General features: G+C 40.2%; 1 protein-coding gene across 2 annotated transcripts; it reads left to right on the top strand.

The window, feature by feature from the left end:
• Nucleotides 1-615: 615 nt before the first annotated feature.
• LOC103361237 (protein tweety homolog 2-like) lies at nucleotides 616-27,027 on the top strand. Of its 2 annotated transcripts, none has more exons than XM_008287265.1 (14): nucleotides 616-790; nucleotides 4,988-5,160; nucleotides 9,031-9,142; nucleotides 13,802-14,022; nucleotides 16,363-16,458; nucleotides 17,895-17,967; nucleotides 20,152-20,221; nucleotides 20,318-20,373; nucleotides 21,630-21,722; nucleotides 21,806-21,898; nucleotides 23,901-24,043; nucleotides 24,170-24,247; nucleotides 24,437-24,515; nucleotides 25,893-27,027. In XM_008287265.1, the coding sequence occupies exons 1-14, from the start codon at nucleotides 662-664 to the stop codon at nucleotides 25,971-25,973; spliced, it is 1,497 nt and encodes a 498-aa protein (XP_008285487.1). In that variant the 5' UTR covers nucleotides 616-661; the 3' UTR covers nucleotides 25,974-27,027. The 2 variants fall into 2 exon arrangements, with proteins under 2 accessions (XP_008285487.1, XP_008285486.1); XM_008287264.1 differs by having other exon boundaries at nucleotides 24,170-24,355.

Here is a 27,027-nt window from a genome sequence, read left to right as displayed (position 1 = left end):
TTTGTTTTATACTGCCTTAAAGAGTGATTAAAATGTAGGGTTTTCTTGGTGAAAAAAAAGAAAAAGCATGTTGCTTCCTATGTGGAGATGAACCAACAGGTTCCTGACTTCCTTGTGGAGCAACGTCATCTGGAAGTTTGCTCTGTTTTATTATTGTCTATTTTCATGTTGCAGTTCAGCTGATCAAACCCTCCACATGCACGCTGCTGTCAGTCTGTGTTGCTGTTTGACTGTCATAAGTTGATGCTGTGGGCCTCATCCGCTCCACTACAGAGCGGTTGTCACGCCTTCTGTGTGAAAGGAGGCAGGTTCCTTTCGTCACTCGATCCCGTGTCTCGGATGCAAACGCCCGACTGACCGGCACTGTACTTTACAGTAGTTGTGCAACTCAGCAGTTGACACACAAGTATGGGAACCGAAGAGGGAAGAAGTGATATTCAGCCTTATTCTGGAGCTGTAATGGCAAAAGAAGAACTTTCGTTTTGATACTCTGTGGTAATTGTAACCCCCACTGAGTCCGCGGTGTTTTTTTGTTTGTTTGTTTTTATTACTGTTATATTTTTATTTTCGCTTTTCGCAAAAACCTAGGAATATTTGCGTGCCAGGGTCTCAAAGGGAAGCCTGTCGGCTGTGGTTTGGTGGATTGACTTTTAAAGCAGTAATGGCCACCGCAAGGCTTGATTACGTTCCTCCGTGGTGGACATACTGGCTGCACAATTTCCCTCACTTCAATTTCTTTTTCCAATCGGTCGACAACACTTTCAAACCGGAGGAGGCGAGCTATCAGCAGGTTGGTAACTGTACTTGTGCGTAAAAGCGCACGTATTTTCAAAAAAAAAAAAAAAAAATCCCAGTAGAAAAAAAACCCCAAACTATGTAGTGTGGTGGACCACTAACTTTCAAAAAAGAGTGGTAAACATATTTAAATGTACAGGTCAACAGAAAGTCGTTTAAGACAAACTCCTACGTTGAATGATGGAGTGTGTCTTTCCTTAGACGCATCAGTGGTGCTGCGTTACATGTCTGGTCCCAGTATCAGGAAGTGAGAACCCAGAACTCGGTACAGTTATCACATGATAACACATGATCTGTATTAAGTACATGAACTACCCCAAGAGGTAAACAACAATATCCAGCAGCATGTATGTTTTCTGTATGTATTTACACAATTCTTTGTGAGATCTGACAAATCTTTTTATATCTGTTATATGATTTAACACTCGGATACTATATTCACTAAGCTGTTCTTTATTGGAGCTATACAGTCCCCACCATACCCACAACTAAGGTTGTTCTTTTTCTTTCTGTCCCCCGTCCCGGCTTTGAAAACACACGGGAAGACTGCTCATCCTTACACCATAAAGAACACATTCACAGCTGGAGGGGATTTTGGATTTTGTCCTTCCCACAATTTTTCTTTTTAAGCAAGACTTGATTGTGAGAGAAATGACTAAAAGATACAAACCGTTTTTGCTGTGAATGATAATTTCCCCAGAGTACATTTACACAGTCATTTAAGGGTGAATGTAAATTCCATGTTTAGTGATGGGGACTGGCTGTGGGCAGCTAGGACAGCAGCCATTATCCATAAAACACACAGTTTGATGGAAGCAAATATTGGATGCTCATGCTTAGCTGTTGCCATAGTTTTCAATTTGCAATCTATCACGGCTTTGATGTGTTTAGAAGATCTCTTTATGTTATTCACTTCACTTTTATCTTTTCATGTCTTTCTAGCTGCTTTGCATTCAATCTATACTTGATTCAAATGTCTGTCAGCCCGATTCTTTAGTTGGAAGCCCAACAACAAACTGGAGAAATCATCAGTTCACAGATGCAGAATTTATTTAGGTCACACAGGTAAAGTGAGGCAGCGCTGGGCTCTGAGTGATGCAGCTCTCGCGAGATCTCTACCAGAAGAGCCCTGATATCTGGAAATGATTCACATTTATCTTCTTGGGCTGGGCCAAGAGGTTGGACTTGTGTGCAACTGAGTATAATTGGTCAGTTACTGTGACGTGGACAGTCTCGTCCACGCTCTGTCCATGTCCTGAAATGTTGTATGCATCATGTGTGGATGTTGTTGGTACGGCATGTATCTAAAGTAAGAATCTTAATTGATAGAATAGAGGAGTTTCAGCTGTCTCCTAGTCTGTAAGCCAGTTTTAATTGGCCATGTAATAAACAGGATCATAGCTTCAGTGGAGAAATACAGATTCAGAATACATGATAGCTCGAAACATAGCTAGTTATAACATTTCTATAAAAGTTGAACATCGTCCCAGAGTACACTGCAATGCCAAAAAGGTCACATGGCATCACAAAGGGGTTACATAGTTTGACAGGCATAAATGTAATTACAATTTGCTTATTGCGTTCATATGAGTCAGGCTATTAATGTTACATTAGTAAACTTATTCCGACAAATAGAAGTCTTGTGTTCATACGTTGTGTAACAAAAAGTACTGCTTCCTAATGTAATTTAAACCTCTGTGCACATATTTACTGACACCAAAAGGGCAACAGTGCTGATCTTGTTTTGCACTTGAAAAAGATTTCTTACACTCATTATATCTTTTTGAAAAATTCAACAACTTCACGTGAGTCTCCAAGTAATACACAAAGTGTTTATGTGCGTATCCAAGTGGCAGTGCGTGCTCCTTTGAATCAAGGTCATCTCTCAATACAAAAAAAAACATTACTGAGAACTTCTCTTGCTTTGATATGGATCCAGCGCTGTTTTTCTTTCTTCTCGTGTCAAAGTCCACCCTTGAACCCCAGCAGTGCCTCAGCTGAGCGCCAGTCACTGACAAGTCACAGAGGCTGTGGTATTCTGCAGGGCTGACACAGTCTCAAACCTGAAAATAACTCATGTTCTTCATTTGGCATGCTGATCTGTGTCTCCTGAGAAAAGTGGAGAATGCAGAACAGCGACAGACACATTTCCTAAGGCTTGCTGTTTAATTAAATTAGACAGGCACGCTTAAGCCTACTTTATACAAACATCCTTTTAGGAAGATAAAAGATCAGTGACCTTTAGCTCAATGACCGTACCGTAGTTGTTTTGTGTCTTTTTTTACTCTCTTTTATGCATCTGTTGCCTTGTTATGACATTGCATCCCCTGGAAATTGAAGTGCCTGCATGTCTAATTAGAAAACAGCGAAGTGGAAAATTAGAGGAGTGTGCGCAACTGGCAGCATTGTGCTTATGACGGGCCTGAACTGAGTTGTAGCGACAGAAAACCCAACCAGATTTGAAACCATCAGACACTACACACAGCGACTTGGCTCTTCAGCGGTGCCCTCCAAAACCAACAATTAGCAAATCATTGGATTAAGAGTTTGGCCTGGGTGCCAGTGAAGGTGGGTCAGCTCAGCTGGCACCATTGACTGACCTATTTACTTCAAGATGCAATTGATGTCATCATTGGATGTAACGTCAGCTGTATTTTCTTTAATTGTATTTTCTAATTAGGGCATGATTGATTGATTTTTGGTTTTAGTGGGTGAAGTGCTGTGTGTCAGTCGGCAGCTGATGTAATAGTTATTACAACATGATCTTTCATTCATTCTTTGCGATGTTGGAAGTCAATAATCAACTGTGGTAGACTATAATGTTTGATGATTCGATTTCTAATTGGTGAACAATATAGTAATTGCTAAGCTACCTGTTTAGTGAAACTAAGAGCAAAACAGGACAACATCATTTGGAACAGAGTTTGAACAATATAGGACTTTGTTAGAATATGCAAAACAACAGGCCTGCAATTCACATTCAGTCACGGTGTCAATGCCATCCAAATGAAAAAATTAGCCACAAACATAGTCATGGAACAGCTCTGCTTAGTCAGCCAGACAGGGGCTCTCTGAACCTGTGGGCATTTAAACTTGCAATGCATATCATTTGCAAGTAAAATCAAGGTCATGCTTGTCTCTGGTTTGTTTTTACACTAAGCAAGAGCTAAAACATTATGAATCCAAACCCACAAAATATTCCTGGCAATCATAAAGAAAAGCAGCCAGAATACTTTCGTTCCAATACGGACACCAGGCTGAAAGTTGTAGCCAGCCCCAATACTAGTGTATATGCATTAGTCAAGATGGTTGGGTATTTGTTTTCTGATGAGGGTGCATAGAGAAACCGATCAATTATTGAGTCTGTTGTCGTACAACAGGATAGTGGAAAAAGAGCTGCTTAAAACAGCAGGAAAGTTTCCTCCATGAAATGGTCACAGCACATTTTTGACAAGGAAGTAAGCTTGTATAAATGTGTATATATATATATATACTACACGGGTTAATCTGATGCAAATAATCTGCCTCAATGCTCACTAACAATTCTGTATCTGTTTGTTTACAGTTTAAATAGTCTGAAATGTAGTTTCATATACAGTGTCTGCAACCAAGCCATTTGTGTGAAGTATTTCTGCTCTACATCAGTCTCCTTCTGTTTCTTTCTATCCTTCAGCCTTCAAATATTTTCTGCTCTCAGAAATCACAAGACTGAATGAAAGCCGTTGTGTCACATGGTGCTCCCCTCACACAGCCCGGGATCATTGCTGTTTTCCTCAAAGCCACACTCCAAGTTCTGCTATGGCACTTGGCAGAAAACACAGAGGTTCTCTGTGAGCTGTGTGTGCCCCATGACCACCAACTTCTGTTTTCTATCCAGTGATAATGCTGATGATATGAATGAGATGACCACACACTAACCTCAAAAAAATATCTCCTCACTTGAGTGTTGTTTGATGCCGGTGGGTTGTTTTCACTCAGCAGTCGACCTTCTGGGCGGTGGGGTCAGCTAGCCTGACACCCCGAGACCACACATCACAGCTCTTTGTATCTTTATAGACATTTGAGGATACAATATGCTGAAAAGCTCTTGACTTATTTTCAGGATAAAATCACGTCTTAATCATGACTTTTAACAGATGGCATCTTTATTTTTTTTGGCTCTTTTCTTCTTCTTTCTCCTTTTCTGCCCCAGTCTTTGATATTTCTAGCATGTGTTGGTGCCGTGGGTCTTGGTCTGAGCCTGCTGGTTCTGGCAATATTCCTGGTGTGCTTGTGCTGCTGCCGCAAAGAAATAGATGAAGATACCAAAAGGCCTAATACCTGCTGTGTCACCTGGGTCGCTGTCATCACAGGTCTCATCATATGGTGAGTGTGAGACATTGGGTTTGTCATTGTCGAATGATCATTCCTTTTTTGAAATAATAATAAAAAATCTACTAAAAGTTTAATCCAGGTATTCATTGAGATAATGTCTGGATGAGTAGTAGCTAATGTTGGTTTGGTTATCAAAGCTCCAATAAAGCCTGGGAGTGTGGAAGAAAATTATACTCAACATTCTAATAGGTATCAAACAACTGCTGGATATTTATGCCTTTTTTTATTACAGTGTCAGATTTGTTAGTTCCTCCAAGGTAAGTTGACAACATTGTAGGTTACACTGAAAACAACCACTGTGCATAAACCAAACCTGCTTGTCACTGAGCTTGACCACTTTCACCCTAAAGGATACACATGGGGCTAGTAAAGCTGCTGTAGTTCTGCCAGGTCACATCATCAGCAGTGATCAGATTGCTAAATCACGCCCATAACATTTATTCATTTAAATGTTTTAACCATCTCGGATTTATTATTTCTTTTTTTGGCATTTTGCTTGTAATGACAATCCGTGCAAGCAAAATCTGCCAGGGAGCTTCTATAAAACTTCCAGAGCCACGTTGTCTGACATAGTCGTACTTCTGCGTATGATTTAATACTCTTTGATTAAAAAAAATGTTCTGGCAGAAGTGAAAGAGAACAAATGGGTCCCCGACAGGCTTGATTGAATTTGTGTACAGATCTGTCTAATCTTGTGACGGTGTTGGGCTTTAACTTGGTTAACTCTCAGCCGCTGCCACAGCACACGGGGCTGTTGTAACGCTAAGTGATTAGGCATGATGTTGTTTAGTAAAGAGGCACCGGCATACAGTCTGTGCTAAGAGCTCTCCGCTCTCTGTGTAGACGCTTGTTGCAGTTCAGTTAAACAAATAAAGTACCTCATACGGCAACCACTTAAATAATCTAGCCATGAATAAATATGGGATTGAAGAGACTTTACATTGCAGGTGAAGTTTAGTGGATTAAAACAACATGTGCAGTGAGTTTTACTCCCACCGGATAAAATTTGCTAATTGTTAATAGTATGTTATCTTTGGCTTGAGACTGTGTTCCTTTTAAAGTCCCTCTCTGCTCACTGATTAAATCCCTAAAAACTCATTTCCATGCATTAAAGTTACATATTTGGAAGTTTTATTTCCCCCATGAAAAGAATCCTTAATGCCTTCAAGTGGCTTAGCTGCAACTCTGCGAAGTCCTATCTGTCCAACCACTCCTTACCACTCGCTGTAGCTCAAGCACCTCAGCTCACCTCATTCTCTGCTTAAACAGCATAAAACAACTCTACACTACAAAAATGACAAGTTGTAATACTGGAGCAATTGAACCATATATACTTGAACTAGAAACTGATTCTGAAGGTTAATGATACAAAAAGTCAAACCTCATAAGTTGGCAGGATTGATTCCTTGATTTTGTTCCATATAAAACCCCAAAATACTGTTTTTGAGACTGTGTATCTTCAAGCATATAAAAAACACCATACAGACAAGTTTAATAACATTAAAAAAAAACTTGACTTCCACTAATTTTTGAGAGGTTTTTATTGTTTAAACTCATGTGCTTGCTCACTGATGTTGTTTCTTGGTGGAAGTTCTGACCAAGAGCAGGATGAGTTTAACTGAACATATCAGAAAGTTGGATTTGATGAAAAATAGAAACTCTTGCCTAAAAACTGCATGTTTTTTTTTAGCTCTCCTCTGTGTCATGTGCTGCTACATACAATGGGTAGAGACATACAGTAATTCCTTGGACTTCCATGTCATTTTAAAAAGATCTATTTGTTCATCATGACTCTTCCGGTGACTTTTTACAGCTTTTAATTCAGTGTGATATTTGAGAAAAAAAATTGCATTTCAGTTGCACTGTAGAAGGATTTGAAAGGACTTAAGAGCTGCTGCACTTCCGCGGATGATTATTTTTGACCTCTGGAGAGTGAATGGAGTAAATTAAGTTTCTTTTAACCAGCTGAATGAAGTAATTTTATAACCACGTTCATGCAGTTTGGGTCGCGAAGATTACCGTAATTGTGTCTTATTTTATTTTATTTCATTTTATTCTTTTGCTCAGACTGGATTGAATAGAAAATGCCCCCAATGCCCCTAATCATAACCAGAGGGAACTAGTTCAGTAGAAAAGAAACAGGCAGTCTTCTTCATTATACTTCGAAGATGACATGCTGTGGGATGCTGGCGAACTCAACAAATAACACACACCTACATGTCCTCCAAAAGTATCTAAAGAGTAGAGTGAAACTGAATGTTTTTACTTGTGAAAATTGTGATCGAAACATGACAAAGAGACAAACTGCCTGTTCCACACTTTTCATATGCACATACATTTTGTTAACATTTTTCAGACTGAATGTGCGAAAGTACTTAAACAGATTATTTTTCAAAGGAAATAAAAGTGATAAAATCTAATATTCGATTACATTGCCCTTTGATGCACAGCTCTACGACTCACTGACAAAACTAAATGTTTTCTCGTCTTGCAGATGAGCTGTTTTTCTGTCATAGTCGGTTCTCTGGTGTTGCTTTATGCCTTCTGGCTGCGATTGCAATCTCAACACATAAAAGACAGAAAGAAATGAAAGTACCCACTGACACCCACTGCTCTTTTATATGTGAACAATCCGTGCAAAAAGGAAACACCTGGGCAACAAGTTACACCACTGAGTTATTAACATATTTTTGCACACAGAGTGAATGAGAGGGAAAGTAAACGCAACACAGTCGTTTTTGGTGAAATGGTAAAATATGTGTTCTAATGAAGACCGTTTAATGTAGAGTGATGATCAGTCACTCTCATCTTTTAATTTGAATTCACTTCCAGTTAATGGCAGAGACGTTAGAATTCACACCGCTGTTATCACACACTCCCCGACAGCATATATTGGACTCTAAATTCAAATCAAAACACCACATCAGCTTATCAAACTTCTACTAACCTAACTTTGTTTCGCTGAAGAGGATTTTAGCCTTGGCCATGTGTCTACCTGACTGTTTGTGTTTGAATTTTTTGTTCTTTTGCAGCACAGATGGTGTTAAAAGTCCTCAATATACGAGTCGCAGTGAGAGTAAACTAAGACTTAGTTTACCTTTGTGTATCCCAGAAACAACAGTTCAGCTCTGTTCTGCTGCTATCTGGAGTGTGATTGATGAGTTCCCTGTTTTGTGGAACCCCCCACCCCCCAGTGCAGTCAAAAGTGTCTCACCTTTGTGTAGAATGACCTTACTGCAGTCGAGTATGGCGAAATTATACCATTGCTCATGGTACTGTAGACTGTTAGCAGTAGGGGTCCAGTGGCTCTGGGGGTTAGGAGGGACACTAATCCTTCCTGTTGCAGAGGCTCAGACACAGTCTCAAAAGGCTGCACGGAGGTGAGGAACAGGGATTCTGTGTGTTCCACCTGGATACACTTTCAGATGTCAAACAGAATTTTGATGTGGCTTTAGCTGGGAATTGGTCAACAGATTCAAATTTACTGCAGAACATAGAGGTTTAGTATGTTTAATATATAGCAGTTAATATATATGGAAACACACATATACTTTTTTTTTTTATTCTAGCTGCTCCAGTTTCACAACATCCCAGCCCATATGGCAGCAAGGTGGAGAGATGAGAGAGGCAAGCAGAACAGAACAAAATATATTCTAAGACATACTTCATTAAGCCGTCTTACAAATACAGAACTGGCATGATTTCTTTTTAAAATTCCCTTTTTGCATTTTTGCTCTTGGTGTTATGAATAACATGTCTTAACAACCTCATTCAGTCCATGGTCAAGAATAGGCATGATGAAGCGCAAATTAACTGTGTTTGTTTACTCATTTATTTCATCTCGATTCCTCCTTTTCGCAGCTCTGCTGTAGGAGTGGGTTTCTATGGGAACAGTGAGACCAACGACGGGGTGTACCAGCTGACCTACTCACTCTACAATGCCAATCACACATTGGGTGGCATCAACAATCTGGTGAGGGACGAATGCCAAGCTTTGCTCTACAATCTACAATTATAACATCATAAGCATTAAATGTGGTCTAGGGAATGGTTTTTATTTATAACACTTGCAATTTAACAATTTTTCCAGCAGATTCAGTGTGAGCTGACCAGGCAATAAAAGTGTCAAGAGTTGTGTAAAACAAGAACACTAATTTTGTTGTGAATAAATGCTCACCCCATACTTATATTACCAACACTTGCCAGCATTTTGGTGGCAAAGGCATGATCATCTCGTGGCTTAGTGTCTCACTCTGCTTGGAAGCACTGTTTTACAGCTGCTAGACACCATTGATCCTGCTATAATAATGAGGTGTACATCTGTCTCAAAGCAGCGCCACACTGCAGGGGGTCTATATCCACTTTTTGTTACAGTGAAGGAATTGAGGTGACTGCTGTCTCAGGATTTGTAAATAGGGAATATTTCTATGCAACTCCTGACCTGCATTCAGGGAAGTTATTTTGGAGGCTTAGGGTGGAGGAGGGACAGGGAAGGCCTTGCAAGAAGCAATAATCACAATGAGCAAGAAGAGGATTAACTCCCATCTGCAGTGCACTAATGGATGTTAAGCCTCTCCTATTTCCATCTCGCTCAGTCTTACTATCTGGACTGCATGCGTGTGTTTGTGGGCATGATCGTGTCAGTATCACGCTTCCACTTGAAGGGCTCATATGCACACATTATTGCATTAATGTATGGACACAAACAGATTAGCGTATGCTGCTGACTATCACTGCACATAAAGAGAAAACAGATTTGGATATGGATGGATGGATATGGAAATGCTTTATTTTTACACCCTGCAGTAAACTAATACATTTATAAATATGTTCTTTTTTTTTTTTTGCTGCTGTTGAAACTGTTTAGAAAAGGTGTTAATTCAATTTAATGGTCATTTTGGACCCTCGGTTTAGTCAGCCTTCACTGAGATACAGTAGTGCTCGAAAATTTGTGAACCCGTTGTGTGTTGATTCAACTTTATGGTCATTTTGGAGGTTGTAGTTTGCAACGCTGCTGAATAATGGTGCATTATGTTGAGAAATGTCTGTGCTATCAGCCACATTTGCTATATATGTGGTTGTAGATAACCAGAAACATTTCTCAGTATAATGCACTATTATTCAGCAGCACCACAAACTACAACCTCCAAAAATGTCCATAAAGTTAAATCAACGCATCTCCAAAGGAGTTTCAACAAAAACGGAAAATAACACCCTTCATAAAGGCAAGCAGATACAATATTTCTGAGTTATTGTATTAGGCTGCTTTATTTTCAACTTGGTATAATAAATAACCTGGGAAAGGGTGTAGTACTTTGTGATGATTCTGCATCCTTGCTATGGACTGTCTCTTAGGTATCTAGGTATTGATTTGGTCCCATAGCATGATGTATACTATGGCAGCATGAGAAGCATAGATGTTCCCTGGGGAGACAAAGGCTTTCTCACATGCAGAATTATAGCTTGATGTCATGTCCTCCGCTTACAGAGCTGATGAGCTGGCCATCCTATAACGCCAAAGGTGCATTAGTCTGTGTTTAGTTTTGTGATTTATAGTCATTTCTCTCCTGTTCTTTATTCGTTTCCCCATTATTATTATTTTTTTTCATCTTTCATTTATGCTTCTGTTAACTTGGTTCAAAAGTAATCACTGGAGAAGTTTGCTTTAATTCAAAGCCTTAAAGACATTTTGTCAGTAAATAGGAACAGGAGCAGCCACATCTCTGCTTCTCAAGGCTCTCGAGAGGTTGATGGTTTACACTCGGAGCTGTTTGGCTCTCCTGATGGCTTTTTGAGGTTCTCCTCGTCATAAAATATGCACTCTCACACTCTGCCAGGGATTATCATGTGTCATAGAAGGAAAGATTTGATGAGGAGGGCCATCCTGCCTTTGCTATTGAAGGGGGCTTTTGATTGTTCACAGACATTCAATATTTCAGCCATATTTCCAGCGTTCAGGTTGCAGTATTAAGGGCTCTTCAGTGCTGCTAGGGAATAAAGGATGAGAAAACATGGCAATCACACTATATCAAAATGTCTGTTTCCAATTTACAACAGTGGTTACTCGCTTACGTATGGCTCTTTTTTTTTTTGAAAGTGAAAGCTGCCTCGTGACTCTTGGAACAAAATGATTGCTATTTTCTGCACCATACATCAGTTCCCTTTAAATGTCTCTCCTCAGGGTCCTGTTTCTCATTGTATAACCTTGCTTGACTTTAAAGTGCTGCCATCGTATATATTGTTTTATTGTCACAGTTATTACAGTAAATCTTGTATAAAAATCACTGAAAGCATTAAGCAGGACAGTTCAGTTGCATGTAAAATTGGCATTTCGAGCAGAGCTGCTGTGAGCCTCAAATCAGTCAGTCTCATTTAACAGGCGTATCCAATATGGAGAATCCTCCTTGTGACCCGCTTTCAGTAAAAGCGAGCTTTAATCCATTTTAAAGGAAGACGGGACAGTCCAGATTAGGGAAATGTGGATCACCCAGAGCAGCTAGCTGATGGATCCCATTTCTCACAGTCAGGCAGACTGGCTTGCAGATAAGATTTTAGGCGTTGTGGCAGGAACTGTGAGGGATGATGAACATAGCGGTGGGGAGTGAGAGCAGTTTACTGGCAATCACACACTCAACCCCGTGGGATTGCTGGAGTGGAGGATGGGCCTGTATCTCTGCTGCATCTTCGCCAGGATACTCTTTCTTGGGTCTTACTTACAAACCATCAGAAACATCGACTCAGTAAAATTTAATCAAGGCTGTTTGAAATGTTATAGTGTCAAGGAGACAGAGATACAGTTTTATCTTCTTTGTGGTGAGTTTTCATAGTGTGGGAATGAACAGTCTCACTAGAAATTCTTGAGTTTGTTGAAGAAGTCATGGGTATAATGGAGAGAAGATAATAGATAAAGAAAGTGGGACCGCTGCAAAGTGCTGTGAATTACAATACAGAGCGCAACATCTCCTACTCTCAATGAAATGTTAAGTGCTCTTGCAAAGTCATAGCAGTAGGTGTGTGTGTGTGTCTGTCTTCTGGTAAATCTGTTACAGTTAAAACTGCTCTATTCATGACAAAATCCTTGTTGTTTTTGTTTAAGCTCCTAAACATTCAGGTATTTCAATTCAATTCAATTTTATTTTATTTATATTTGTCATCTCGTAGCACTTCACACAGTAAGGTAAGGACCTTACGAATGTTAAACAGAGGAGAGGAGAGGAGAGGAGAGGAGAGGAGAGGAGAGGAGCCCAGTGCATCATGGGAATCCCCCGGCAGTCTAAACCTACAGCAGCATAACTAAGGGACGGCTCAGGTGATCCTGAGCAGCTCTAACTTTCAGCTTTATCAAAGAGGAAAGCTTGAAGCCAAATTTCAAAAGTAAAGAGGGTGTCTGCCTCCCAAACCCAAACTGGTGGTGATGATCATTTAAGAACAAAACAAGATTGATGGCACTCTACAAGCAGCATCTTGTCATCTGAATTCAACAAAAATAATGAAAATAGGTGGAAACTGTTGTCCAGACTAAAAGTAACTAAAACCATCTTAAATGACTTTTAAAGTTAACAAATGATGTTGCATCTTCTTTGCTTCACAAAGGCACAAATGTGCCAGACTATGTCTTGCATTTGAGCAACTTTTAAAGTTATTTTATTTTTTTGGCCTTTGTGCCTTTATTGGATAGCGTAGTCAGAGAGAGACAGGAAAGTAGGGGAGAAGAATGAGGGGAGGACATGTGGGAAAGGGTCATGAGCGGGATTCGAACTCATGACCTCCACATAGGGACTGTAGCCCTGCACATGGGACGGCCAGCTCAACCAGGTGAGCTATAGCGGCGCCCCATTTGAGCAATTTTAAGGTAATTTTCTGGACTTCAGTGTTAAAATGACAGATGTTATGCTAACTATTGTTTTAGTGTTTGCGCTAAGCTGACCTATGAAGAGCTGGCTGTAGCCTTTTATTTACCCGTTTAACTTTCCTCCAGAAAGAAATCATATTTCCCAAAATGTCAAACTGTTGTTTACGACAGATGTAAAACCGCTCTGTCAAACCTCACTGAAACGTAGTTTTTTGGTGATATATTTTCAGTTTCAATGGCAGGTTTGGCCTTTACTTCACATTTTTAAGGTAAATTGTGCTTTTAATGTCACTTGAAAACAATTATCTACAAGATAATGTTGCTGTGATTCTCAGTTTCCCACCTGTCAGCATCCATGTCAAAATTAACTTGTTTCTGGTATTATTCATGCTATAAAAGTGCCAGCATTTACTGCATTACATTGTTTTTGTTCAAACAGAGAAAGTAAAATGTATTTACTATTCCACCGTGCTTCCTCCCACTCTGTTCTCACTATCAAAGACCCCTGTGATAACAGGTCTCCCTGGTATTGTTATCAGTATTCCACTCTAACATTGTTTATCTGAATAAAACACACGCTTGAAGAGAAAAGTTAATCTTTTCTCGAGGGAGTGCTCCTTTGGTTCTTTCACCTCTCTATGTATTTTCAATCTGCTTTTTTTTTTTTTTTTTAAAGAATATCTGGTTTTATGGATGTATTTATGCTCCTGTTTCATTCTGACTCTATTTTCCTTATTCTGTTACCCTTCCTATTGTCTTTTATTTTCTTACATTTTTTAGGTTGCAGGATCTCTGGCCAGCGTGGAAACTGGACTTAAAGAACACCTTGAACGCCTGGATGAGATATTTGCTAAAAGGGCTGACTACCTCCAAGCGCTGGGCTTCATGCAGCTGATGGTCAACAATGTCATTCGTGAGCTGACTGGCCTGCCAGACATCAGCAAAGCCAATGTTGACTTGGCAGCCATTGCCGACCAAACGGCTTTCATTGAGTATTACAGGTGGGTGGAGCCTGGTGACTCCCCTGGGGTGATGGACGTTATTTTATTTCGTCTGTGTGTGGCTGAAGTAAACATGCTGCTCAGAATGGGACTATAAGTGATGCAGAGCAGACACAGAGCAGATGGGATTTTATTGATCTTCCCTCCGGAACACAGACCGGAAAAGCTATTTTTCCTGATTGCTACATAAATGAAAGCTGAAATTGAGCTTATCTCCCACTGTGCAGTTTGAGCTGTATTACATATTGCTCTCACAGAATGTTATGCATGGCAGAGTAGCTATTAGACCATAAATGATCTCCTTACCTGCAGACTGTTGCTCACATTGATTGCAGTTATTATTTTGATGTCGTTCTCTTTCTATGAACTCTGTTCTTTTCAAAGACTGAGGAAAAAGGCCAAAAATCCAATTTAATAAACAGGAAAAAAACACACACCCACGGAACAATAAGTAGTTCAAATGAATAAAATATCCAGAATTAACTCAAGAGGCAAATTTATGAGGCTAGAAAGGCTGCTGCTCAGAACTGTAAGTTAAGTGGGAAATGTAAGGTGAAGTGCAATTTAATAGCATCTGTAGCTTGTTTTATTTTTGAGTACATAAAACTTCATCATGCTGTTGTGCCCCAAGGTTTGCACCATTTGCAGTCTGTTAATTACTGTGCTTGTAGAGTAACTTTGTTTCCACTAAAAGGCGACGGATTTAGGATGGCATGGTGCTTTCTGCAAAAGAATTTTCGTAGCATACCGTGGAGAGAGTGTTAATAAGGAAGCAGGGTTTCTAGCATGTACCTACAGGTCATCACACACGTTCATGTCATCCTATCTGTCCCAATGTGTTGGAGATGTAAGTAGAAGTACACTGCACTCTTTGATTCTGAAACACAGTGCGAACAATTCCTCTGGCTGATTCAGTTTAACTCGAGTGGCAAATAAAAAAAAAAATGCATTTGTGTTCAACCTGCTACGCTTCTTATTTGGTTGAATGAAAAATTGTAGTGAAAGTGTTGTATTGCCAACATCACACACCAGTGCTGGAGTACACACACTTACAATTAAGCCTCAAAATGTACAAAAGATATGCATTCTGCTTATTTATGTGCAACAAGAAAATGAACAGCTCTGCTTATCACTTTGTTTGCTTGTTCTGAGGCTTTTTTTTTCTTTGTTTCTATGGAAAACTGTCTTAGTCACCTAGCCACTACTAACGCACAAGATAGGCAGTCTTAGACCACCTCTTGTAGAATATGTATTTAGATTTTGGAAAGCTTGATATACAGCATACATTGGATTGCTAGGTTTTCCCTTATTGCATCAGCTACAGTAACAGCAAGTGTCTCTAGTTCCTGGCACAACAAAGCACAAATAACTGCTTTTGTACCACTGGTAGTGATACAATATTCCTATCATTAATTTCATACAAACATATTCGCACAGCATGTTCTTTGTATCCGGACACCAGATATTCTTTTGGACTGCAGTTGCCCGACACCAATCTCCCGGGTCTTGATTGGATTTCATGCAGCTATTGGGCTATGAACAGCCTGCAGCAGGGTTTTATTGATGAACAGCAAATGTTACGGCCACTCCAGTGTTATTTGAACAAGGCAAATAAAAGAAGATACCCATTCAGTTTTCCAGTATTATATCCTTCTCTATTCTGTATCCATCCCTGTCCCTCTGCTCAGAAAAAATACCCCAGTTATGCTTATGCAGAAAAGGTAAAGTGCAATCTCCTTTAGTGTTTCACATGCCCTTTTTTTTGTGAGCAAAAGGAATGGACAGTCTTATTTTCAAAGTCTATTAGAGTACCTCTGGACTTCTTTGTGAAAAGCGAGAATCATATTCTCTGCTGACCTTCGTGCACAGATTTCCGATTATGCTACAGGTACGCCACAGCCAGTTCCTGTCAATATATAACATCGTGGGGATTTTCCTGTATGTGTGGCATCCTTTATGTATTTTTTCTGTTACTTTTAGGGAGTTAGGAATGAGTCGCAGGAGTTCCCTCGTGTTCGGCTGGACAGAAAGCACACACGAGAAGTCCAGGCTGAGCCCTTCCTGTGAAGGACATTCTCAAAGAAAAATTAAAAATTAATGTCTATGGATTTGTGGTGTTGAATTATTAAGCCAAGAAGCTGGAAATTACCTGAAACAGATGGGCTCTAACTAGGAGAGAGGAATGCTGATATACGACGCACACATCTCACATGTTCAGCCCCGAACATATGTTGGAGCAGCGCTTCCTGAGGCTCGTACATGTGCATGAGTAATGTTGTCTGTAAGTGAAAGTGAGTGATGGGAATCGTTACACTGGTGTTTTATTTTCCTGCCTTGTAGATGGCTAACTTACCTGCTGCTGCTCATCCTGGATCTGGTCATCTGCCTGGCCATGTGCTTGGGGATGGCAAAACACTCCCAGTGTCTGCTCATCACGTAGGTACCCTCATTCTTTATGTGGAGGTATCTGCTTTTCATCTTGTTTCAGAGGCCTTTTTTTTTTGTTTAACATTCTTTTTGTCTTGAGGTACTTCTTTGTTCTCACCAGTCTCTGCTCATAGACCGCAGACAGACGGGGCACCAGTCAGCCTCTCTGGCACCATATAGGTCACTCCATTAACAACACAAATGATAGTATTACATCCTGAAATAGCCCTGACAGAGGCACTGGCCTTATTTCTCTCCTGAGTGGCTTGCCTTTCATTTCTACATACAGCTAAAGGCAGCTTTACACCACTATATTCTCAGTCAAACTGCTTGAGAGACAAGATTCCAAAGCAATGAAAGCAATAGAAAGAGTCAGTGGAAGAACATTTGATTCAGTAAATTGCAGCCAGTAATTTAAACCAACACTGATGTCTGACAAGCAAATCCACAATCCCGACTTCCCATCCCATTTGCCCAATTTAGTGCAACGTACGTGTCAATGTTAGCAGATGATGCTCGGGATCGCTCTTCACATCCCTCTCTGATGGGCCTCACTAATGCCTATTGATCGCCTGAATAGGATGAGTCTGCTCCCTTAACTAATTATTAAGCGCTCTCAGGCTGCTTTATTGGTGCTTTCAAGAAGGTCCGAGGAGTGAGTTGAGAAGCGAAGCCCTCTTCAGCCTTTTTACATCCATCAGGGGGTCATTCTTCTCTTTTTACTTGATTTATCTACAGTACCTCCCGCTCTCTGCACTTTCTCAAGCGTTTGCCAGTGGTCTCTAAGAAGTTGTTGTTGATAATGGAATGTTTTCTTCTTTTTTTTTACATTTTACATGCGCCTTTACAATGTTAAGACTCCGTTGAACTTGTCACTCCTTTCAGACAAAAGGGGTCAGATAAAACAAGAGGCTAACAAACCAAAAAAACTCGTGGCAACTTTTGATTGACAGTGACAGTTTGCAGTGACTTAAAGCCAATACATCATGTCTGGCAGAAAGTGCAGCCGAGTAAAATACTGGAATCCGGCAGAGCAGAAATAACAAAAGAGATGGAAAATCGTCAGACTCCCTCTATTGAACAATTATTTTGCTTCAATTTAACATACTCTGAATAGATTTTTTTTATTATTTTAATCAAGGCCTAACAAGTAAATTAAACAGGGAATCATGAATTAATTTATCATTATATCACTCTATAATAAATTGAATTTCCGCTGTATGATCTAATATACGGTGCTCTGTGCAAGTTAAGCCGCTGTCTTCAGGCAAAGGGAGAACAATTTCCAAGTAAAAGCCCAAAGAATAAATCAAATTAACTGGGTGAAAAGGGGGCTGAAGATCACTGGTACAAAGACAAACTGATTTTATCTGATTCTCCCTGTCACCCACCCCACTCCTCCTCCTTCCACCCCACACCCATTCCCATTTGCACTTTTCCTGCAGGATCATGGGTTTTGTTGCGCTGTCTTTGATCCTGAGCTGGGCCTCGCTAGGAGCTGCTACTGCTACAGCTGTGGTGAGAAAACAAAAAAGTGTATTTCTTTAAAACCCTCCAACACACTTGCTTTGTTGATTTAATTAATTCAGTGAAATCCGTCAGACATACTCGACCCTGTGCACAACCTGCTGGACCGCAGTGGTTCTTGTGTTTTGCTCCCTATCCCATGCAATTCCTCCCAAGAGTGTTACTGTCAGTAAACACGTGGACAAACATTTGAACATCTCAGCCGCTTATAAAGTGTCTATATCTGTTTAAGTTGCAGCGAGCTCTTTTCTGAGGTCAGTCATGCAGTAAAGCTGATTACACCCCCCCCCAGTCTTTCAGGCACAGCCCTTAGCCCCTCTGTAAACAAGCACCTTTCTCGCCCTAATTGCTAGCTCTGCTTTCTTCGAAATCTCCTCTGTCGTTGAGCTCAGTTTTATTTCTCTTTCAGGCCTCCTTATTTCTGACAGACTGTTCTGTCTTTGTGGCTGCACACCATGTGTTCGGCGCATCTGGGCTTACCGTGTTTAATGGTGCTCGTATTAGGGACACTGTCTGGGGTACAGAAAGCAACCCCTTGTTCCAGCCCTCCTCGATCCCTCATGCCCACTGTATCCTCTCCTTGATCTCCCTGCCTCCTGCAGAGAAACCTCACATCTGTGGATTATCCCACAAGATTTGACAGCTGTTTTGCAGGGGAAGAGAGGATGAAGCAGAGGGGGGGCGGTAGCTGATTTTAACTTGAAATTAACTACATGGGTGTGAATCACAGACAGCTGCTGTGATTCTTGGTCAAATTCTCTGCAGCCATAAAGCCAAATGACCAGTATCTTGGATGGTGCCTTTGGCTTAGCTCAGCTTATTATTGCCACACATGATTCCATATTAAACTTCTGACCTTCCAGGTCAGCTTATCCAAAGCTTGTCTTTAACATTCAGCTCTCTCTCGGTGTTGGGATGTTAGCTGAGGTAAATATCCCTGACCAGTTATTAATAGGTAGGCTAGTCCCCCACACCAAGTAGTGAATCATAGCAGAAGGTCTTCAGTAATAGAAACTGAATGTGGGACAGCATGCAAAACAAGCGAGCAAACTTGTTGCACCTGCACATCATTATTAAAAAACTGCATGTGAGAAAACACGGTGCCTTTTGAAAAGAATGTAGATGATGGCAGTGTCCTAGAAAATACTCAAATTTATACATATTTGATGAGACCAGCATAAACAAAATGTCCCCGCTAGTATAATGAGATAGAGATGAAGGCTAACATCCTAACAGTGGCTGACATGCTGCTGAAAACAAATGTCATGTGATTGCAGCTGCGTTCAGGGGGTGTTCAAAATCATAAAAATGAGGTGAAAGAATAAAGAAGTTCGACATGGGAATCGAAACTCATGGTTATGAAGGCCTATTTTTTTTGTCTTTAAAGTTGTAATCCAGTATGTTTTACTTTGTTGCGTCGTATGCATCGTTATATCATTTGTTTTGTTGATCATCGCTTTTGTAAAATCAAAGTAGGTTTGCTCACTGTAATGTCCTTTGAGCTTTACAGTGACAAGCTGTTGAAAGACACCTCCTGATGACATAAACAGCCGTGAACATGAGACTATATTAGGAATAAATACGACCTAACAGAAAGCTTTTATGTTAGATCCTGCATCCTAACACATTGCTCGATCCCTTTAATTTTTTAGCAGTTTGCATTGCAGCCTGTTATTCTGCCCAACTGGCAGTTATGCATGCACGTGAGAAATTATTCTGTTTATTTGTCTTTTTTTTCCTTCTTTTTAATAGCCATGTTTTTATCTTCTGGGAATAAGTGCACAGAGATTGCATGACCTTGACCCATAACTGTTTATGCATGCACATTAGCAGCTCTCCATGGACGAATTAAAGAGCATAAAAATATTTAGGTGATTTCATCCATGGTCAGCAAAGCGTGACATGCTCGACATGATCAATAATGCTTGATGTCTGTTGCTACATACCACACATTTTCCATGGATATGTGTGTGCCTGCAGGTGTATTATTCCTGCGGAGTTAAAGGGTGATAAATACGTTGTAAACTTAATGATTTGTTTTGCTGAGCAACTGTCAGTGGTGTCTGTTTTACTTAGTTGTGGCACAACAATTTGGATTTATATCGTGACCTCAGTGAACACTGCGTTACTTTCGTCTCGCAAATTTGTGAGATTACTGTGTGTTGTTTTCGACAGGGCACGAGTGACTTCTGTGTGTCTCCAGACAAGTTTATTGTTAACCAAACCAAGGATTTTCTCAGTGCAGGTAATTTGTCTTTACAAGCAGAATTGCACAGACACCAGCTCTCTGTCACTGAATGTTAACCACCATGCTAATCTTTCTGTTTCCCCCGCCTTCCAGATGTTGCACACTATTATTTGTTCTGCAGGCCGAATCTACCAAACCCCTTCCAACAGGTATTGACTAAACGTCCGGAGTTGTGGCTGTCTGCATGCACATGTAGTTATTTACCAAGAATCACATGCTGGAAAATGTATTGGTATTTCAAAATGAGTTTTTAACTTGTTAGATACCAGGCAGCAAAATCATTATATGTTATGTTCTGAAAAATGAGACCCCCAACACTGATTAAATTACTTAAAGTGGTAAACTTTAATCAAAAATACTCGTTTTTAATATGCGAGTCCCCCAAATCATTTACCCTGTGCATAATCTTTGCCTTGGGGGCCTCTCATTAGAAACATTTTTGATTTATACCATGCAAAAAGGCAGCTACTGTACATAGGCCACTCAAGCTGTGTTAATTAATTTCAGTGTTAGAACATGTTTGTTTATCATTTCTTGTATTTGTGACATTTCAAAGCAACTTTAAGAACACTCACATGTTCCAAAGAGGCTAATTATTTGCACTCAAATTGCAGATTATATTAAAATGGCCTTAAAAAAAAAAAAAAGAAATAGCACAATCTCAACAAAACCTGAGCAGCTTGAATATCACAACCCTGGAATTTAACTGCTGCTATTCAGAAATTGCTTGTTTTCAAGGCAACCAGACTTAGATATATATCCTTGTCTAACAAATACAATTCTTAGTTATTGCTCAGTGTGTATCTGATGCCCACATACAGATGAGGAGATTTTCCTTCTTGAATAATGCTTCACTTTGCCATCACACACACTTGAGCGCAACGTTTCAATGAGAATTCAGTGTGATTCCACTTCTTTTTTTTTTTTGGTAGTCTACTTTTTGTATGATGAGGATTTTTATTTATTTATTTATTTTTATATATAAGCAGTTGTGTGACATGTATTGAGTGAATTTGTTAAGGATAAATCCACGATCAGTAATTATTAAAACCCACATGCTTAGTTATCATCACAGTACCCATTTATGGATTAAAACGATGCCTGTTAAGTAGGTAGGGATGATCTTTTGTCTGATGGCCTAGTTGATATAAATATTGCTTTTTGTGGAAGGGATGGGAGGAGGGACGGTGGTGGGCGAGACGGTTGGTGGCAAAGGATAATCTGGGCCTATCTGTCTGGAAAGAAATGTGTCCTCCGTTAAGCGCATTATAAAGCCTTACTTAACACCAAATTACTTGTTGACACGCTGTTCCCAAACAATACTCTCTTTAATAAGATCCACTCATTGTTTGTGGTAAATGTTTTGTGTGTGTGTGTGATGTGTTGGGTGATTATGTTTCTGCAGTCTTTGACAATCTGCCGGCGTTCTCTGACCACCATGCAAATCCAGATCCAGGGCCTGCTGCAGTTCTCTGTGCCCATCTTTCCTACCGCTGAGGTAAGTGGCTGGCAGACACACTATTACACCAGGCTGTGGAGAAGTGTATATCATTCACTCCCCTCTCATACCTTGTTATACAGAGAGACCTTTTGGGGATCCAGCGACTGCTAAACTCCACTGAGTTCAGTGTGCACCAGCTAACAGCCTTCCTAGACTGCCGTGGGCTACATAAGGTAAGGTCAAATTCTGACCGGGACGCTTTTTAATAGGACTGCTTTCTAGCGTAGCTCAAAGCCACTTGGAGGACCAGCTTGACTGATTTCGAACCTTATCTCTATGTACTTCTCATACACTGACATATTTATATACACCACTGCAATACGCTGTGTATCTGGTAGACAGGCTCCATTCACTGCCTCCAGTTTCACGAACCTAAAATAAATAGAAAAACCTGACAGTTTTATCTATTAAGTAAAATAAGCTCTCTCGACACTGAAATTAGTCTTTCTTGTTGCTGTGATTAAAGCATATGCTGTAGGCCTTTGGATCACTAGAGATTCTCGGACTGTAGTCAACCAAAGAACATCTTGGTGGGATGACATTGTACCTACTCTTCAGCTGATTTATTGATTGCAGGAGGAAAAAAGTCCCCACAATTGCACAAAGTGCACTTAAGGCACTGAATGCACTCTTCCTGCTAGCCTTATTAGCCTAAATAAGTATAAAAAGCTTGGATTTGCTGCATATGAAATTATTTAATCTAATTATGATATACTGAAACCATAACAACAGACTCTGAGCAGACAACCTGCCCATATTCATACGTTTTCTGGAAGAAAAAAAAAACAATGCCTAATCCCAGCAGAAGAACTACGCAGGAAGTTATCCTACTGTCCTTAAATATTTTTGCAAGTTTGGTTGTTAAGCTGTGATATGAAAACAGACTTTTGACAAGTTTATACTAACTTTTTTGGCCATTTGTTTCAACAAACTGCAGCCATGCCGATGACTAAGTTAGACCTGGCACTGTCTGTTGGGTTGGGTGAGTTTAGAGGTGTGAAAGCATGTCCACACATAGTCGGTTCCTCCCCTACCAAGAGTAATAGAATAACCCTAGAAGGCCATTGATGTAGCACTTTGCTCTTTATTGAAGTAATATTGGTGATTGTTGAGCCAATGAGAATTTGATTGAATGAGATCACATTGACCAACCAATCAATCAGCTCAACGGCTGTTCTGTGATGATGATGATGATGATGATGATGATGGTGTGTACTGTGGGTAGGCGTGTTATATTTTAACAAATGCATAGAGATAAAAACCAAGATGGACAGTGGCGAGTTTGTCCAGTTGTCACATGGGCTCGGATTGGCAAATGTCAGGGGGATTGCAGGTTGATGGATTGAGAGGTCAGACACACACACACACACACTCCTTACATGAAAGGTAACTAACTCAATAACAGTGGCAACGCACATGACAGTGATGTCACGGTGTGTTGCTGCTCAGAGCTTGTTAGTGAAGTATAACAAGCAAAGCAAACTAAGAATGTGTGTGTAAAATGCGTGTCATCACAGTAACGTGAATGTCTCTGAAAGGCCGACTTCTGCATTCCACTCACTGTCTCTGTCCTGAAAGGCTGCTTGTTTTCCACCAACACGCAGACAGAATCTTCCCTTTTTAACTAATCGCTTAAATGATCTTTTATCTTCCAAAATATTAAAAATTAAATGTGGGGACAAACAACATCTCTTGGACACCTGCTCCGTCTCTTCTATGTGGTGCCTGATCTTTCAGTACAAATTGGCTGGCAGCTATTCAGCTTGTCGGGGCATGGTTGAAGGAAAAAATGTTATTGTTAGCTGTCAGTTTTGTAATGTTATGTATAGCCATGTTTCATTTAGGTTTAGAGTTAGGTTCGCCTCCGGGGAATTTATGAGAGTCAATTAAATACCAACAGAAAATACCTTAAGCTAAAGCTTTTTTTTTTTCTAAGACTGCATCTGTGTGGCCATGCAATTTTTCTCTATAAATCTGAAATATATATATATTTTTCCCCCCTTCACTTTATGAATGTAATCTCTGTGGGTTAAGAAAAATAGATACACCTTCTCTCTGTCTGTCTCTCTGAAAACAGGAGTTATATTTGTAGACGGAAATATTTTCACTGAACACTGACGCTGTGTGTGTGTCTAATATATATTATATTTATTTTCTGTGTGTCGGCTCTTCCAGAACTATCTTGACGCCCTGATGGGCGTGTGCTACGATGGGGTGGAAGGGCTCCTCTACCTCTCTTTGTTTTCTCTCCTGGCTGCCTGTGCACTCTCTACCATGCTGTGTGCAATTTTCCGAGTGTGGACACTAATGGGCAGCAGGTCAGTGCCGAGCGACCCCTTTACCCCATTATGTACTGCCCGCAACGCTGTCCTGTAAAGTGCTAACACATGCGGTCTCTCTGTTCCCTCCTTCTGCCTGTGTTCGGGTACACACCTTTCATCCAGGGAAAAAGAGTATGACGACATAGATGAGGAAGACCCGTTCAACCCCCAAGCACATCGGATATCCTATAACCCCAGAAGGTCCAACACACACAGTTTCTATAGCTATACCAGCAGCCTTGGCAGCCAGGCCAGCCTTCATCCACCTCCTCAGTCTGCTTCTAATATCATGCAACCCCCTGAATACATGTAAGATCAATAGCAGATGACAGTGTTTTTTTAAATATGTGTTTCACCTCTTACTACTTTTTTGTCCTTTTCGTGTCACAGGAATCAGTCCATGCTGTTTGGAGGGACTCCTCGATATGAGAACGTGCCACTGATAGGGAGAGGATCCCCGCCTCCCTCGGTGCGTTGGCCCTATGAGGCTCTAGTGTCCCTAGTGTGATGACGATGCTAGCGCTACTGACCTCAGCACTGCACAAACAGGAAGCATGCACCATCAACATCGCAATGTCTAATACACTGTGGTCAACCTCACACTGAGCATTTAGAAAGGGCTGTTGTGTTGCTTTGCAAGTGATGGAAGACTGATCTCTGCTGGCCATTGACTGAAGTGCATCTATTTTTAGCCCGGTGCCATCTCTGTACACTAACTCTTTTCACCATTGCCTTGGACTGCATTTCTGTTTCTTACAAATTAATGGAAGATCCACATTAGGCATACATTTACATATGTGTAAAAACAAAACCTATGATGTGGTGCTGAATAAAAGCAAAACTGCCTCCTCATCCTCATCAGATATGTGCTTTTAATGTTGGGCTCATAGTCTATATGTGTGTGCTGTGTCTCAAGAGCTGGGGCTGAATAATAGATAATAGAACACTGGTAAATCCACAGTTAAAGTTTCTTTCTTATTAAGTTTTCTGCTTGCATGGCTGACTCAGTGCTTGAACTTCTTTCACAGCGTACCAAAGACTTGAAACACCTTTTGAGGGGGAGAGAGGGAGAGAGAGAATGTGGACCATTGTTTAAGATTTTACTTTGCCTGTGTGAGACACATTTTGAACAGGCGGTGGCATGTGTTCTTTGTTTGCTCCTGTAACCGAGATGCTTAAAACTTTGGAAGAAAATATTTTTGCAGTAAACACTGCAGTATATTGAGCTACTTTTTTCTTTCTTTCTTTTTTTTTTTTAAATGTTTTTTGTGAATCAGCTCTTTAGTACATTTTACTCATGTTTCTGTATAAGCAGTTTTTCAGTGAGGTATCTAACTGCTGAATGCTAACCACTGTTTTGTTACTAACCTTTTTTTATTTTTATTCTTTGACTCAGACTTTTATTAACAGTAAGTTTTCTGTAGTCTAACTTCTTCCCGATATGTTTGACTTCATTTTCATTCCGCTCCTTCATACACACTGTGGACTTACCTCTGTAAATGATGCTTGCTATGCAAATGATTTTAACCTATAACCCAGTGCCCAGAGATCCCTTTAAAGCTCCGTACAGTACCTCAGCTTTGACCTCCTGGCACTGTTTAACCCACAGTGTTGCATGTGAGTGTAACTTATTCTCTGACCCTTTACTTATGCCCTCCGCCTTCACTTCACCTACTCATTTCAACATCAAAGTACCATCCTCTGATTCCACAACTTCCCGAATAAATAGCAACTCAAAGTCAAGTGTTTCCTAAACTTCAAGATCAGATCACACCATTTTCATTTTTCATGTGATAATATTTTACAAATGTGCTAAATTGTGATTTTCATGTATTTTTCCCCGCAGTATTCACCCAGTATGAGGACCACTTATCTGTCTATGACTGACGCCCAGATCAGACACTTCGGGACTGACTTCCAGGTGTAGCCTGCTGCCTGCCCAGTTGTTTTCAGAGCTTCCATCTGAGACTCTGGGCTCCAACCAAGAGTGCTGGCTTCATGGCGTAATCCTGTTTAAGGGAGTGTTGGCCTGCTGTCCCAATCTAAGACATTAGAGCAGGCCATATGAGGCATTTACCTCAGTGACACATCATTGCAGTGCTGGGAAAGCCCTGAATGCAGTTATGAACAAGGAGAGCCTGTACAGGTTCCCCACAAGACTGTCGTTGTTGTTGTTGTCATGATTTATGGAAATACTACAGTATTACTCAAATGTAAGCATTTCCATGAGTCAAATCAAAAGCCTTTGAAGTGAATGAATCAAAAAAAAAAGTTGTGTTTTGTTGTCGTTGTTGTTGCTTTTTCCAATATTCTGGTGCCGTGCATGGACATAATCATTGGTCAGTATTTTATTGGGGGGTGAGTGGCTGAATATGACTATGAAACGACTTTCGATCATAATATTTGGGGGTTTTTTTGTGCGTGTGTTTGGCAGCATTTTAATATCATCATTGTTTGGGCCTTTTTGACATTCTGAATGGTGCAATATGACATGAAACTGATCTGTTCAACTTCATCATTGTAATGAAAACGACTACAAACCAAATGTTGTGGTTTTGTTTGGAACAGCCAAAGATGCCTTTAAAGTTAATTCAAATAGACATTGATGAGGGAAAATTCCCCAGAATTCATTAAGCACAATGTAATAAATTTTAACACCCTGGCATTTATAAGTGTGCTGTGACTGCCACAGCAAGGAAGACAATGAAAACATAATTATCAGTACATCAAAGCAGTTGCTGTGTTATAATAATATTTCATTTTGGAATACGAAATCCAGTGCCACTACTAACAGTCAGCTGATAGAATACGAACTTGATATGCAAAAGTTTTAAGTTTGTTGTCAGGTTAATGTAGCCACTGAGTCTTGTGAATGAGAAGTCGTATTTTACATTATTGGACAAATCTGTTGTATGCTGTTTTACATGTTGGATGATGTATCAAACGTAACTAATGTTTGTACATAAAAGGTTGTATTTAGA

Source organism: Stegastes partitus, unplaced genomic scaffold, assembly GCF_000690725.1.
Source record: "Stegastes partitus isolate 25-593 unplaced genomic scaffold, Stegastes_partitus-1.0.2 Scaffold493, whole genome shotgun sequence".
Lineage (NCBI taxonomy): Eukaryota > Metazoa > Chordata > Actinopteri > Pomacentridae > Stegastes > Stegastes partitus.
The sequence above is the reverse complement of the archived record's forward strand: the minus strand, read 5'-3'. Positions and strand labels throughout refer to the sequence as shown.